The 12,624-nt window shown below is 36.1% G+C and overlaps 2 protein-coding genes across 2 annotated transcripts; one reads left to right on the top strand and one right to left on the bottom strand.

Moving 5' to 3' along the window:
- Positions 1-293: 293 nt before the first annotated feature.
- LOC113504987 (probable cytochrome P450 6a14) lies at positions 294-4,939 on the top strand. Its single transcript, XM_026887508.1, has 5 exons — positions 294-970; positions 1,363-1,565; positions 1,994-2,248; positions 2,766-3,017; positions 4,677-4,939. The coding sequence occupies exons 1-5, from the start codon at positions 294-296 to the stop codon at positions 4,844-4,846; spliced, it is 1,557 nt and encodes a 518-aa protein (XP_026743309.1). The 3' UTR covers positions 4,847-4,939.
- A 1,091-nt stretch (positions 4,940-6,030) lies between these two features.
- Positions 6,031-10,098, bottom strand: LOC113504758. Its single transcript, XM_026887187.1, has 6 exons — positions 9,921-10,098; positions 9,148-9,330; positions 8,307-8,451; positions 7,713-7,856; positions 7,108-7,321; positions 6,031-7,030 (listed from the first exon to the last, which is right to left on the bottom strand). Exons 1-6 carry the CDS (start codon positions 9,994-9,996, stop codon positions 6,125-6,127), a joined length of 1,668 nt encoding a protein of 555 aa, XP_026742988.1. The 5' UTR covers positions 9,997-10,098; the 3' UTR covers positions 6,031-6,124.
- Between the last annotated feature and the right edge of the window lie 2,526 nt (positions 10,099-12,624).

Below are 12,624 nucleotides of genomic sequence, written 5' to 3'. Positions count from 1 at the left end.
GCCTTTTTACCTTGGCTATGTTTATAGATTAGGTGTTATGAAATAGTCGAGCCTAGAGTCAGTCCAAGCACGAACCATACAACTTGTGACCGGTGCCGCCGCAGCATAGTTCATAGTTTCGGCGCGAACGCACGCAAATGACGTCAAATTAAAATAGACTCACTTGTAAAGGAAATGTTCAAATTATTACAGTATTTATTTTAATTAAATTTATTAATTTACTAGGGGTCGAAGGAATTTGTGAAGTGTAAGTGGTTTGAATTGACAGAAAATTAGAAAAAAAGTGCGTTAAAATGTCGTTTATATTTACGCATATTTTCAATGTGCGGACAGTTATAGTTCTCATTTTCACGATCATTTACACAGTTTTGTGGTTTCGACAAAAATTCAGTTACTGGGCAAGACGAGGTGTGTTTGGACCAAAACCGGAATTCCTTTTTGGGCACATAAAGAAAGTCATTAAAAGGAAAGAACAGTTTTTCCAACCTTATTATGATAACTACTTTAAGTACAAGCATTTGCCGTACATAGGCATGTACTCTTTCCATCAGCCTGTGTTGTCTATACACGACCCAGATATCGCCAAGCTCATGTTGATAAAGGACTTCGATTACTTCCAATCACGAGGAACATACGCTGGCGGTGTCGGGGACCCCTTGGCTGCAAATCTGTTCAATATATTTGGACGAAGATGGAAAATTCTACGGTTGAAAATGACTCCGACTTTCACGCCTGGGAAACTGAAAACTATGTACCCAATCGTAGAAGAAATTGCGTCGAAGGCTTTGGATTACGTCGATGAACTGCACAAGGATGGGAAAACAGTGAATTTCTCAGATTTCTATTCAAAGTATGCAATGGAGATTATAGGCAATGTTGGTTTTGGTGTTGAGTGCAATGGTTTTAAGAACCCCGATTCTGAGTTTTATATCAGAGGACACGAGTATTTTGATCACAAATCTCATTACTGGTAAGTTTTATTATCTTGCACGTATTAATGTATTATTAACACACAATCTTAACTTTAGGTAAGTTTCATTCAAATCTGAGCCATTTCCTAGGTTAACCGCAGATGTAGTTTCTCAACTTTGTCGTAAACTTACCGGTTAACGTTAAGGCTCATACATCTTGGAGTAAAACAAGTCTTGAAAATGTATAAAAATTGGTGAAAGAAAATATTTTTATATTTGTAGACAACACTTACTAACTATGAAGTCACCATTATTAACTATCTATCTTCACAAATAGAGATCTTCATCTTTACGATTTTATATAATAAATATGTTGCCCCTTTTGCTTTTTATGTAGTTAGACACATTTTGAAGGGCCAGTAATTAAACTAATAACGCATTATTGTTTTAGGAGACTAATTCGAGCCTTTGCGTTCTTCGCTCCAGATACATTCGATAGCTTGAAAATAAGACGAATAAGTTCTAAAATCGAGGACTTTTTCTACGGCATAGTGAAAAGCACCGTTCAGTATCGTCAGGAAAATTCTGTGACGCGGAATGACTTCTTGCAGACACTTATTGAATTAAAAAATGAAAATGTAGGTGATGAGAAAGGTACGTGTGGTTAGTGAAGAGATCGTTAGAAATATTAACGCATGACGCTCAGATGTATTAAGTGTAGTTCGATAACATTAATTGGTTCCATCAATCAATTTTAAAATGCCGGTTATGATATAATTTGTGCCATTATTCTACTTAGTATTTCACACTCGTTTTTGCTTTCGTAAGAAATTGTATTTTATCAAAACTGTAATGTAATTAATTCAGTTTGGCAACAATCAGCAACTATTTCGTATATTACCGGTCTTTTTATAGACGACTTCAAGGATCTAAACTATTACGAAAGAGCATGACCAACAGATAAATAATATTGCAAAAACATCGTCTGCAAACTGCCGATGCTATAAATCTAGGCTAGAAAAAAAGTACATGAAATAATGACAGGGTAATTTTTTGTACCAAAAGCTTTAAAATTATTCCAGAAAACATGGAATGCACTGCAATGACACATTTACCCTTCACGATGACGGACGTGGCAGCAAACACTATGCTATACATGATAGCCGGCTATGAGACTTCGGCCACAACCGGGCAATTCGCGGCCTACCAGTTAGCCTTGAACCCTGAGGTCCAAGCCAAAGCTCGGGAGGAGGTGCTCAGGGTACTGGCCAAACACAACGGGGAATGCACGTACGAAGCACAAAACGAAATGGGATATCTAAATATGGTTCTAGACGGTGAGTTGTTTCAGTAATGTATGTAGATTGCGCGAATCAGAACAGCAAATATACGTAAGCATTATTTGTTAAGCCTACTGGTTTTTTATTTACATAATATAACGAAATCTAACCTTATAGAACTTTGCAATATCTTTTTTTTGTCATTGCCCGGTTTTTAATCATTGTATTTTATTGTTACCATATTTGACGATTAATAAATATAGTCACAAAAATAACAACCACTTTGGTCCGATGACCGACGAGGTCAACCAATGCCAATGAAGCATTTGCTTCTGGCTCATCTGACTTAAACCTTTTCTGATTTTTTTGCGATGGACTTGAGTAAAATTACCGATACTAAAGTATGATCGTTTTTGAACATCGAGACAATTATGGAATATGAAGCAAAGACATACGAAGCACTCTGAATAATACGACAAAATAAATAATTTACATTGAGTTCAAATAACTGAAAACTATGAATATAACACGTCCACTTACTAAAATCCAATGAATGTTAAATTCCTCTTTGCAGAAACAATGCGGATACATCCGTCGATGCGGGCATTGTTCAGACGATGCAACGGAGACTACAAGTTGCCCAACAGTGACCTTGTCATAGAGAAAGGCACGATGGTATTCATCCCCACGCATGCCATACATATGGACCCGGATATCTTCCCGGATCCGGATAAGTTCGATCCAGAACGATTTGCCCCGGAAAGAAAAGCGAAGATGCATCCGTGTCACTGGATGCCTTTTGGAGAAGGACCCAAAAAGTGTTTAGGTGGGTATCGTATTGTAGCTTATTTATTTTATTTGCAGTTTGCTTCGATGAATTTAAAATAGATAAATTATCCCCTTTTCTCGTTTTAAGGACGAACACTTGATCACGTATTTTAACATGGCCTGGTAATTTGCGAATTTGGTAAAATTTTAAGGAGAATCTACTAAGTCTTGTAGAGATCTTACCTTTAAGAAAATTGTGCAATTCTTAATCAATAATGTTGTGCATCTATTGCTGTTGTTCTTGACCTGCGTAGTAAAACATTCCACTGAAGATTCAACTCACGTAGGTAGCCCATACCTAGATATACATGCAATTGTGTTGAAATAGATTATAGTAAAATAAAAATTTTCCTATATTTGTTTACACTCTGTGTCTATATTTCTTTTTATAATGTCCTGTCGCAGGTCTGTTGGCAGAAATTCCTAAAGAAATAAGCAGTACTTTTGTAACTACTGTATTTTCATTTTTTATTTGTTTTCTTTTTGTATATTGTGTGTACAGAAATAAATAAAAATCCAGATCAAATAGAACATAAAATAAAATTATTAATTATTGGCTGTCTAATAAAGGTAGGTAGACGGTGTTAACTAACTAAAATTACGATTTTATTTACATAACACAGTTGAAAGTCACCGTTTATTGACCTCAACGTATTATATAAATATGAACGACAACTTTTATATTTACTAACAAGAAATTACATCAAAACTTTTAGTGGTCTTGAATGAAGAGTAAAAAGAAGTGTTAACAATTATTTCATTAATGTAATCATCAGTCAAGGTTTGACACTGACCTTTCCATTTATTTCAAATAAGATATTAATATCTCTACTTACTATTTCTTAACCAAACACTCACACTGGGTTTAATGTGTCAGGGTTACTCACTTAGATTTTCGCACTTCACTTGTGTGTATCTATACTTAAAAGTAAGGTTACCTTTTATTATGTTTGACAGCCAATCACATTCAATTATTATCGTTTTAATAATATAATGACTGTTGACGCGAATGTCAATGTCCTTTAAGTAATGACAAGGCTGAATTAAACGTTCAGAGAATTAAAATTAGCAATGTTTCTACTAAAGCCTGCTAAAAAGCAAGGGTTTTTCAAATTTATTTTCAACCCTCTTCAACTGCGTTATGTTTGTTTCTTTAGAACACCGGAGTAAATAAACTGATTGTGTTGTTATTATTCATTTAATGGGAAATAATTAATTGTCATTGGGTCCCATAAGTATCATCATGTTTGCCTTAGTACTTTACTTTTAAATCAGTTGTTTTTTTTTTGTTGTTAAAAATATCATCTATACTTAATTAATTGTTTTCACTTTACAATTTAAGAGAGCTGGGCCCCAATTCTGCTATTTACAATGGCCGATGAATGAATGAAATTTGGTTAAAAATGACAATTTTCGTATTGTCTTAAGAATTTTTCTACACAATCATTGGAAATTCAGTACGGAACGGTACGCTCAAGGTCAATACAATTAACTTTCAGTTATTGTATTTTCAAATGCTTAATAGAATAGGAATAATTTAAAATTTAATCCAACTGCCATTCATTCATCGGTCGTTGTAAATAGCAGAATCGGGGCCCTGAAGTTTTGTTTGTTATATGAAACTTTCGACACTAAATACCCAAACTTTTGTTAACAGGAATACGACAAGGCTACATCCAATCAAAGATGGCGTTGATCAAAGTTCTTCAGAACTACGAGTTGATACTCGACCCACGGACGCCAGTGCCAATGAAAATAAAAAGCTCTTCCCTAGTCTATGCCGCGGATGGAGGAGTCTGGCTCAAATTGAAACGACTTGAGACGTAGTTCACGTAGTTATTTTAGTTGTATTGTAATATTATATTAATTATAAGAATATTATTAATTACGCGGTGAATAAATGGAAGTCAGTACGTTGCAGTTTTGATTGTTTTTGATTCTAGGTCAAAGCCGGCTTGTTAATCAGACATGTGCGATTAAAGTGAAATACAATATGTAGGTAATCTATACATTAATTATAATAAATACTATACAGCAATAATGAGAGTGGTAAGCTGCTATTATATCCCTATATCTGTCGAATATTTAATAATAGGTATATTTATGGAGGTATTTAACATACGTGCTTTGGCCAACTTTGATACTGTCACATTGTGCTTTATTGTCTTCTGACATATTCAGTAGATACAATTTGCTGAGGATATTATCTTTATAACTTCATTAACTTCATAACATGTAACCGTTCGAATAACATATGAAAGGTCGTAGGATCAATTCTAGGCAATAATAGGCAAAGACAAAGTAATTATCAATTCTTAAAAACGGTGAGCGAAAATATTGTTAGAAAACCTGAGAACTTTTCTAGGGCGTGCAAAAAGCAGTGTCCGGTAACCGGCCGATTAAAAAAGTCTGACACCAGGTTTTACATCAATTGAACGAGAAGTAGAGTAGGGTAATTCTTAACCATGCATTATGTTTAACTAGCTGTAGCCTGCGGCTCCACCCGCTACAAATGATCCCAAGAAAACATTAAATCGGGATTAAAACTATCCAAACTATCTGTGTACAGTATACCTATCAAGTTTCGACTTAATCTGGTCAATAGTTTTTGCGTGCACGAGTAACAAACATCCACACATACAAACTTTCGCGTTTATAATATTACTAAGATATAATATTTATAGTTTCGTGGCATTCCAAGTATTTCTAAGCACTGTGTTAAGTGTAGGCAAAGCATAAGAGTGTTTGGATGCGATTTAGTTTCGAGATGACACTCATAAATGTTTGTGTCTTCGAATAGTATTAATTGACAAAAATCATCATTGTGGGCGCCAGGTCACTATGCGGATTATTATATGCTACCTATTTTACATTTTTTTAACTATTTTATAAACGTGAAGAAAATATTAAAATATTATTAAATTACGGAGTTTTTAAAAACGTCTATAAATAAAAAGAAATGAAAACAGAATTAACAGTAGTGCTGAAATCATTATATTCTGTAAATTCAAAAACATTGACGACATAAGCTAGTGTGACTATGCTTATTTCTTGTTGACTACGTCTAAAAGATTTGGGGATTCGGGATTCAGCACTCATTGTTTCTCAGTCTTGTTTTTCCTTAGGACCGGTTTGCGTTTCTTTGTCAACTTCATCCTTTAGATCGGGTGAAGTGTCAGATTCGGTCTCGGTTTCTGGTTGGCTGCTGTCTCTGTCTGCTATCTTGACTCGTACGGAGCGTTTACGTTTCTTACTCTTGTCAGTTTGTACACCAATCGTTTTTAAATTCGATTTCTTTGTTTGGTTTAGTTTCTCTTCATCTAAGTCTAAAAGATTTCTCATTTCAACAGACAAGTTTAATACTGATTCTGAACGACTCTCCAGGGCCCTTGAGGTAGTAGGCTGTTCGAATTCAATTCTCTGTTTTCTAAAATCAAAAACTTCTTTAACTTTTCTTACCATACGTTCTAGGCTCACGAAACTTTCTGATTTCATTATCTCTTCAACTTCATCAGGGAAATCAAGTGTTGGGTCTTCTTGTGCACTCTCAAATGGCTTTACATCTTTCGGTTGGGATGCAACGTTTTCTCTACCGACTTGTCTGTTGATGCTTATTTGACGACTTGAGATATCGCCGACGGAGCGACTAGAAACGACACTGGTGAGAGAACCGGCCATTGAGACTGACTCTATTGGAGATTCAGGTATGACCATTGTATATAGTAAGTTATACAAGTCTCTTACTATAAATTGGTGGGCTTTCTCGACAGCTTTGTATGCTCTTAATCTCACTAGTTTCCTCTTTTCGTCAGGAACTAGCGATAGTTCGGAAATTTGTTCTTCTAGTAAGTCGGAGTGCCGGACTGTTTCCGAGTCATCAAACAACATTGTTATTTCACCTTGATCGTCGTCGCCAATATTTCTTAATAGTGATTTGCTGTAAACATCAGTGAAGCTATCTCTTTCAAAAGGATCAGGGGAGACTGTTCTAATTTGGACTTCATCCTTTTCCTACACGAAAAAGATGATATACTCGTATAATGTCTAGATTACTGTTTCCATAAATCTATTATGTGTCTTTAACTTACCAGAATTTTCTCGACATCTCCGTGGAGTCGTACGTGGACGCAAACAAGTTGGAAGTCTACGGCGAGTAGGACGCGCACCAGGGCGAGCAGCGCGGAGAGCAGCCAGCAGGCGGTGTGCAGCCAGGCCGACAGGATCGTCAGGCGGGTGGCTTGGTACACGCCTCGGATGCGACGCTCATATGTCAGGGTCGCCACATTCACAGTATACGTACACCTGTTTACAAATTACGATTAAATATCATGATAAATGTAAATATATTTTCCTCTGAATTCTTTATTTCAAAATTTTTGTCTGATTGTCACACAAAAAGTAGGTATCAACTTTAAAATGTCTGTCGTTTCAAGAAAGTATTTTCTGAAGTCCTTAGTAAGGAACCTAAGCCAAACCGGTTAAGTACGAGTTGGACGCACGACATCAAATTTATGACCGTACCAATCGTCGCTTAACCTCATATAGTGACAATATAAACTGTCCAGGTTTTATGGTTTACGAGATAAAGTCTTAGACAGACGTACAGTAGATAATAGGGTTCCGTGTTTAGTCTTTCCGTACGAACCCTAAAAAAATAAGTACGTTTTATACTGTATACCATATGATAACGTACGTGGAACTCCCAGTGATTTCTCCGAGTTTAAGACAAAGTTCTTGTAGGCCGTAGTGGGTGACGGCGGACGAGTAAATACAGAGACCACCCATCGCCAGAGAGAACACGAACACTGGCGGCAGCACTCGCCACGGACGCTGCAACCTATATTATTTAATGTTTAAGTAAGTTTAAACGGCGACTCCGTTTAAAACGGCTGCCAGAAAAGAACTGAAGCTAGATTTCATCTCCTTAAGCAGGCAGACTCAAGGGATTTAAAAAGTCTATAAATACCTAACGCTCTGCCAAAAGTTATTATTCTGGCTTTATACTCTCATTTTCGTTTATCGCCTTCAACCATGCAAGAAATGCTGCCATTTGATAGATTTTTCTAAAAACTAACGCATTAAGTAACTAAATCCTTGTGTTAGCGCCACAAACATTCAAGTCACATGCACAAAGATACCCAGAATTGGGGCTAATATTCATGGATCACAAAAACGTTTGTCCTACGCGGGGATCGCAACCGCGACACTTCGCGCTCAGTGGGTTTGGCATGGTGACCTCAACCAGTCGCGCAGTGGGTATTGAATACCTATGTAAGATGTTACTCGCCCTGTTAAGGTCCTACTGCCCGTGGAACACATAAGGAACATGGTGGTCCACACTAAGCCGAAGATACCCGACACCAGCGGCACGTACGTCGGCAGGGAACACGTGCTCTTCTCAACCCATTGAGTGCTCAGGAAGTCCACTGGCACTATTAGAAGGAAAAGGAAAGAAAACTATTTTTATTCTTACTTTCAAATAATTAGGAGCTCGTAGCTAAGCTATAACTGCTCAAGCTGATCGATCACAGGTTAAGCTACGCTTGATACGGTCGGCCCGTGGATGAGTGACCACATATGTCATAATGAGTTCTTCCGTGTTTCGGCAGGCACGTCAAATTGAGGGTCTCGCCGGGTATTTCTACATCTTTGACTGTCGTTACGGGTAGTTAGAAGCGAGAACGTCTGACAACTGATAAATCTTAGCCTTTTGGTCAGGTTACTTGAGTATGCAGTCCTTTTTTCTTGAAAAATGGTGCTTTTTTATTGAATTTTGATTTTCCAGTTACTTAAGTTTGTTTCGCACTAAGGTTTAGTTTTGATAGCTCACGCGATTGGATACGCTTGAAACAATGGTACTTAGCTCCGTCCGGTTAGACTAAATTAGACTAGACGACCCCAAATTTTTAGTAAAAAAATTGTGGTCGGCATCTCATCTAGTCGTTTGCCCAAATCGATTTTGTTGTATAGAACATCCATACAATTCTTAAATCTTTTGTCAAAAATAATAACTTGTTTAGTTTTAAAATTATTTTAATTATATTTAAGAACTTTTTAGGTGAGAATTACTCATTCGGTCTTACATATAGGGAATAATAAACGTATTAAAGTGAGCATAAATTACTAACTGTCAGCAAGATCCTTGCTAGATGGTATGAACTCATAGATGACGTTATGCCGCAATGACGTCAACGAGAGTAGCTTGGGGAACAAGACGCATTTCTCATCGAACAGGTACATCAGCATGTGGAAGCAGAACGTGCAGAACGAGCCGAACACGAAGGCCAGGAAGAACAGCAGGAGGTGGGCGCCTGGGGAACAGAGAACCAAATGTTCAAATGTATGGCAGATGTTCCTTTTCGACTTGTGAGCTTATAGCCCATTTCTTCAGCTTTAGCATTTGGAGGAATGGTTGTTGTGTACAGTTTCAGGTACTGATATATATTATGTAATATAAAACGATGATAGAAGTAAGTAGAGAGAAAATTGATGTCTTTATTTACCGAACTGTGCGTGGTGTAGTCAATGGAGAGAACAATTCTTCTTTACAAAGTTAGAATTAAATACATCTTGAATTCTGATTAATCATTACAATAATAGGTTATTAAAGTTAGGAAGTCAACCTGATTTTTCAGGTTGACTACCAGTGTTGGCAAGTGAGATCACCTGCCAACACTGAGTTGGTAGATTACTCCTGAATAACTCGTAGAGGATACTCATATACGGTTGCTAGTTACGCTGCTCCAGACAAAGGCTACAAGTATAGTATTGATTAATCTATCTTCTTGCCACTACATGGTGACTATTACTTAAACTAAATTCTGCACTTTAAAATGTTGTATTGATTGACAATACGAGGGTTTGAAAGTAACTTCTCGACAAAGATAGTATCAAATCGCACCTTTCCAAACTCCATTGATATCAGATTCACTTCTCTCGATCAATCTAAATTCGTTAAATAATGGGACCCTGTTCATTTTAACTAGTTAATCTTTTTTAAATTCATGTTTTATAATAATATAGAATTATTGACAGCTTATTTCAGGGTGACTTTTACGCTGTAATTGTAGAAAGATTATTTTCTAAAGAGGTGCATATTAGTTCATATTGCACTGTGGTGGATAAAAGAGCAAAAAAAGTATTGTACAAGAATTAATTCAAATAATTTTACCTGCCTAATTTTCATTATTTGGTTTGACTAGTGGACCTAGTGGTAAAGATCACCACGCGGTCTCCTTGGGTCGACCCCCCCATATGACAGCGTTTATGTGACCCACGAATGCTTACGTAATACGTAAATTCCTGATTGTGGAAGACATTGTGATGGAAGAAAAGTAAAAAAATGTATTTTAGAAGTTTGAATTAAAACCTAAATTTTTAGATAAGCATAATAAAACCAAGCGGCAATTGGTTGCTCGATTGGAAGTTAGAGGCGTTGTAAAACGCATCTATAGAGGTATCTTAGTCACTTTGGAGTGACATAAGCTTTTATCAATGCAATGTTTTTGCAGCTATAATCGACGCTCAGGTGGGCGACGCTGCCAGAAAACGCTAGTAAATCCATAATTGCCTTAGATCAACACGCTAAGAAAAAGATAAACAAACCTCAATTTATACATCTTTGACAGTCGTTACGAGCACCTAGTTAGAAACTAGAAAGTCTGAAAACCTGCTTTACTGAGGGGTGGGAAAAGGCTAGGATGATGATGATGTATACATCAATGTTATGATTATGTGGAACTGATCCGACGTTTACTGGAGCTGGCAAGTGACCTTGAGAACTCCGCAATAAAACGACACAACCTTATCCATTTTTGTTTATTTTAATATCAAGTATTTTGTTTGAAACTTGTTTAATTCTAAAACAGCATACGAACTGACAATGTGTTTACAAAACAATTGCATAATTTATGGACATATCCATTTGCTACTTTCGATCTACTGACTTTAGGTCATTCTGATTGATAAGCATTGTTCAATTGTTATTTAGAATATTTAGTTTATAACTCCTGAACATTTGCACCTTCTTGATTATTGGACCTTACGACGCAAGCAGATTGGAAAACAGATCCGAGATCGAGTTTTGATAGACAATTTATAATAGTAAAGGTCGATTAAGTGTTTGTATGTGATTAGAATGTACCTACTTTTGTAATACCTAAATAAATAATAAATTAAATATACTGGTTTCTGCAACACGGCCTTTTTTCTTTTTTTCACATCTAATTCAGGGTCATGACCGTAAGAAACTCAGGTATCTTTTAAGTATTAGAGGTCCGGACAAAAGGTCTAATTTATTGCGTACATTATCATACACAGACAACGCCTAAAAACATAAAAAGGAATTCTGTCGAATGCAGGTACAATAAAAATAAAGTACCTACCCTTGAGGTCGAAGAGATCGATTAAATAGCTCTAGCTCTGTTCACTCTTCCTTTCTAGTCCAATCCGTTCTACTATGGAATGCCCTTCCTCTCGAAATCAGGACGTCCACAAACCGCAATGTGTTCAAATTAAAGGTTCGCAAATTGTTTCTTATGAAACTGGCAGAGTCGTCATCACAAGAATCTCACCTTGTCTAATATATTATATATGTATGTTTATGTAGATAATTTTACGTAATAGTATTCCCCGGTTATTTAATTGTATGTATTAGCTGTCTATTATATATATAGGTAGATATATTTGTGTGTATATGTGTGATTGTATATATTTTTAATTTCATCGACTGTCTTTTCTGATTATACACCCACTTCCCGTTTCTCTGCACCACCTCTTGGTTGACTGGTAGAGAATGCCTTTGGCATTAAGTCCGCCATTGTACTTGTTTGTATAAGAAGTATAAATAAATAAATAAATAAATAAATAGGGGTAAACCTCGGTAGGTATCAAAAATTAATATTCTCTGGCTTGGTGATACATACATACCTAATTACTGGATGGTAGCAATGACCTCACTGTAGTTTGTGTTGATAATCTTAATACAAACACTAAACAGTTCTTGCCCTTTAAACCACAACAAGATTATATTATTCCTCCTTTTACTAATGTAGAATGGTAGGTACCTAGTACTTAATAGTTCTCTACATTTATCAAAATTTTATATCAGTAAACGAATTCTGTACTTAGTACGTTTATCGCTTTTTAATTTGATTGCCACAATAGTTAGAGAACATGTTATTATGCAGCACGGAAGGCAAGAACGAAAAATTCATTTATAAGTTCTAAGAGGTTATAAATTATCCATTCTCATTTGGATTTCATTTCGATACTTTTAAGGTTTATTATTCATCTGTTTCTGAAATGAAAATGAAAAAAACATACGCGAAAATCATGATACAAGATTATTTTTCTTTTAGATACAAGTATGTTGTCTTTTCGATAAAAGAGAAAATGTAAGCAGCGACCCATGTAACACGAGCACGTTAGGAGAAAACTTGTCATGTGATGAAACTCGAGATAATTGTCTCAGTGTTGATGCACAACAACTGGTCAACGCATACGACGCGGTCATTGATGGTAATCACTAATCTACTAGTGATGTCCAGTAGTCGATAAACGATCATGGAATGGTTCAAAATAAAAGTATATTTTGTTTTTAGATG

Source organism: Trichoplusia ni, chromosome 23 (genome assembly GCF_003590095.1).
Source record: "Trichoplusia ni isolate ovarian cell line Hi5 chromosome 23, tn1, whole genome shotgun sequence".
In the NCBI taxonomy this organism is placed as follows: Eukaryota; Metazoa; Arthropoda; class Insecta; order Lepidoptera; family Noctuidae; genus Trichoplusia; species Trichoplusia ni.
Note: the sequence above shows the minus strand (reverse complement) of the source record. Positions and strands in the feature narration are given on the sequence as shown.

Excerpts from the sequence above, each read along its gene's own strand:
- LOC113504987 (XM_026887508.1), top strand. The coding sequence starts at position 294 with ATGTCGTTTATATTTACGCATATTTTCAATGTGCGGACAGTTATAGTT. Across the intron at positions 971-1,362 it reads GATCACAAATCTCATTACTG|GAGACTAATTCGAGCCTTTG; the intron begins GTAAGTTTTATT and ends TTATTGTTTTAG. Across the intron at positions 1,566-1,993 it reads AAATGTAGGTGATGAGAAAG|AAAACATGGAATGCACTGCA; the intron begins GTACGTGTGGTT and ends AAATTATTCCAG.
- LOC113504758 (XM_026887187.1), bottom strand. The coding sequence starts at position 9,996 with ATGAACAGGGTCCCATTATTTAACGAATTTAGATTGATCGAGAGAAGT. Across the intron at positions 8,452-9,147 it reads TAGCAAGGATCTTGCTGACA|TGCCAGTGGACTTCCTGAGC; the intron begins GTTAGTAATTTA and ends TCCTTCTAATAG. Across the intron at positions 7,031-7,107 it reads GAGATGTCGAGAAAATTCTG|GAAAAGGATGAAGTCCAAAT; the intron begins GTAAGTTAAAGA and ends TTTTTCGTGTAG.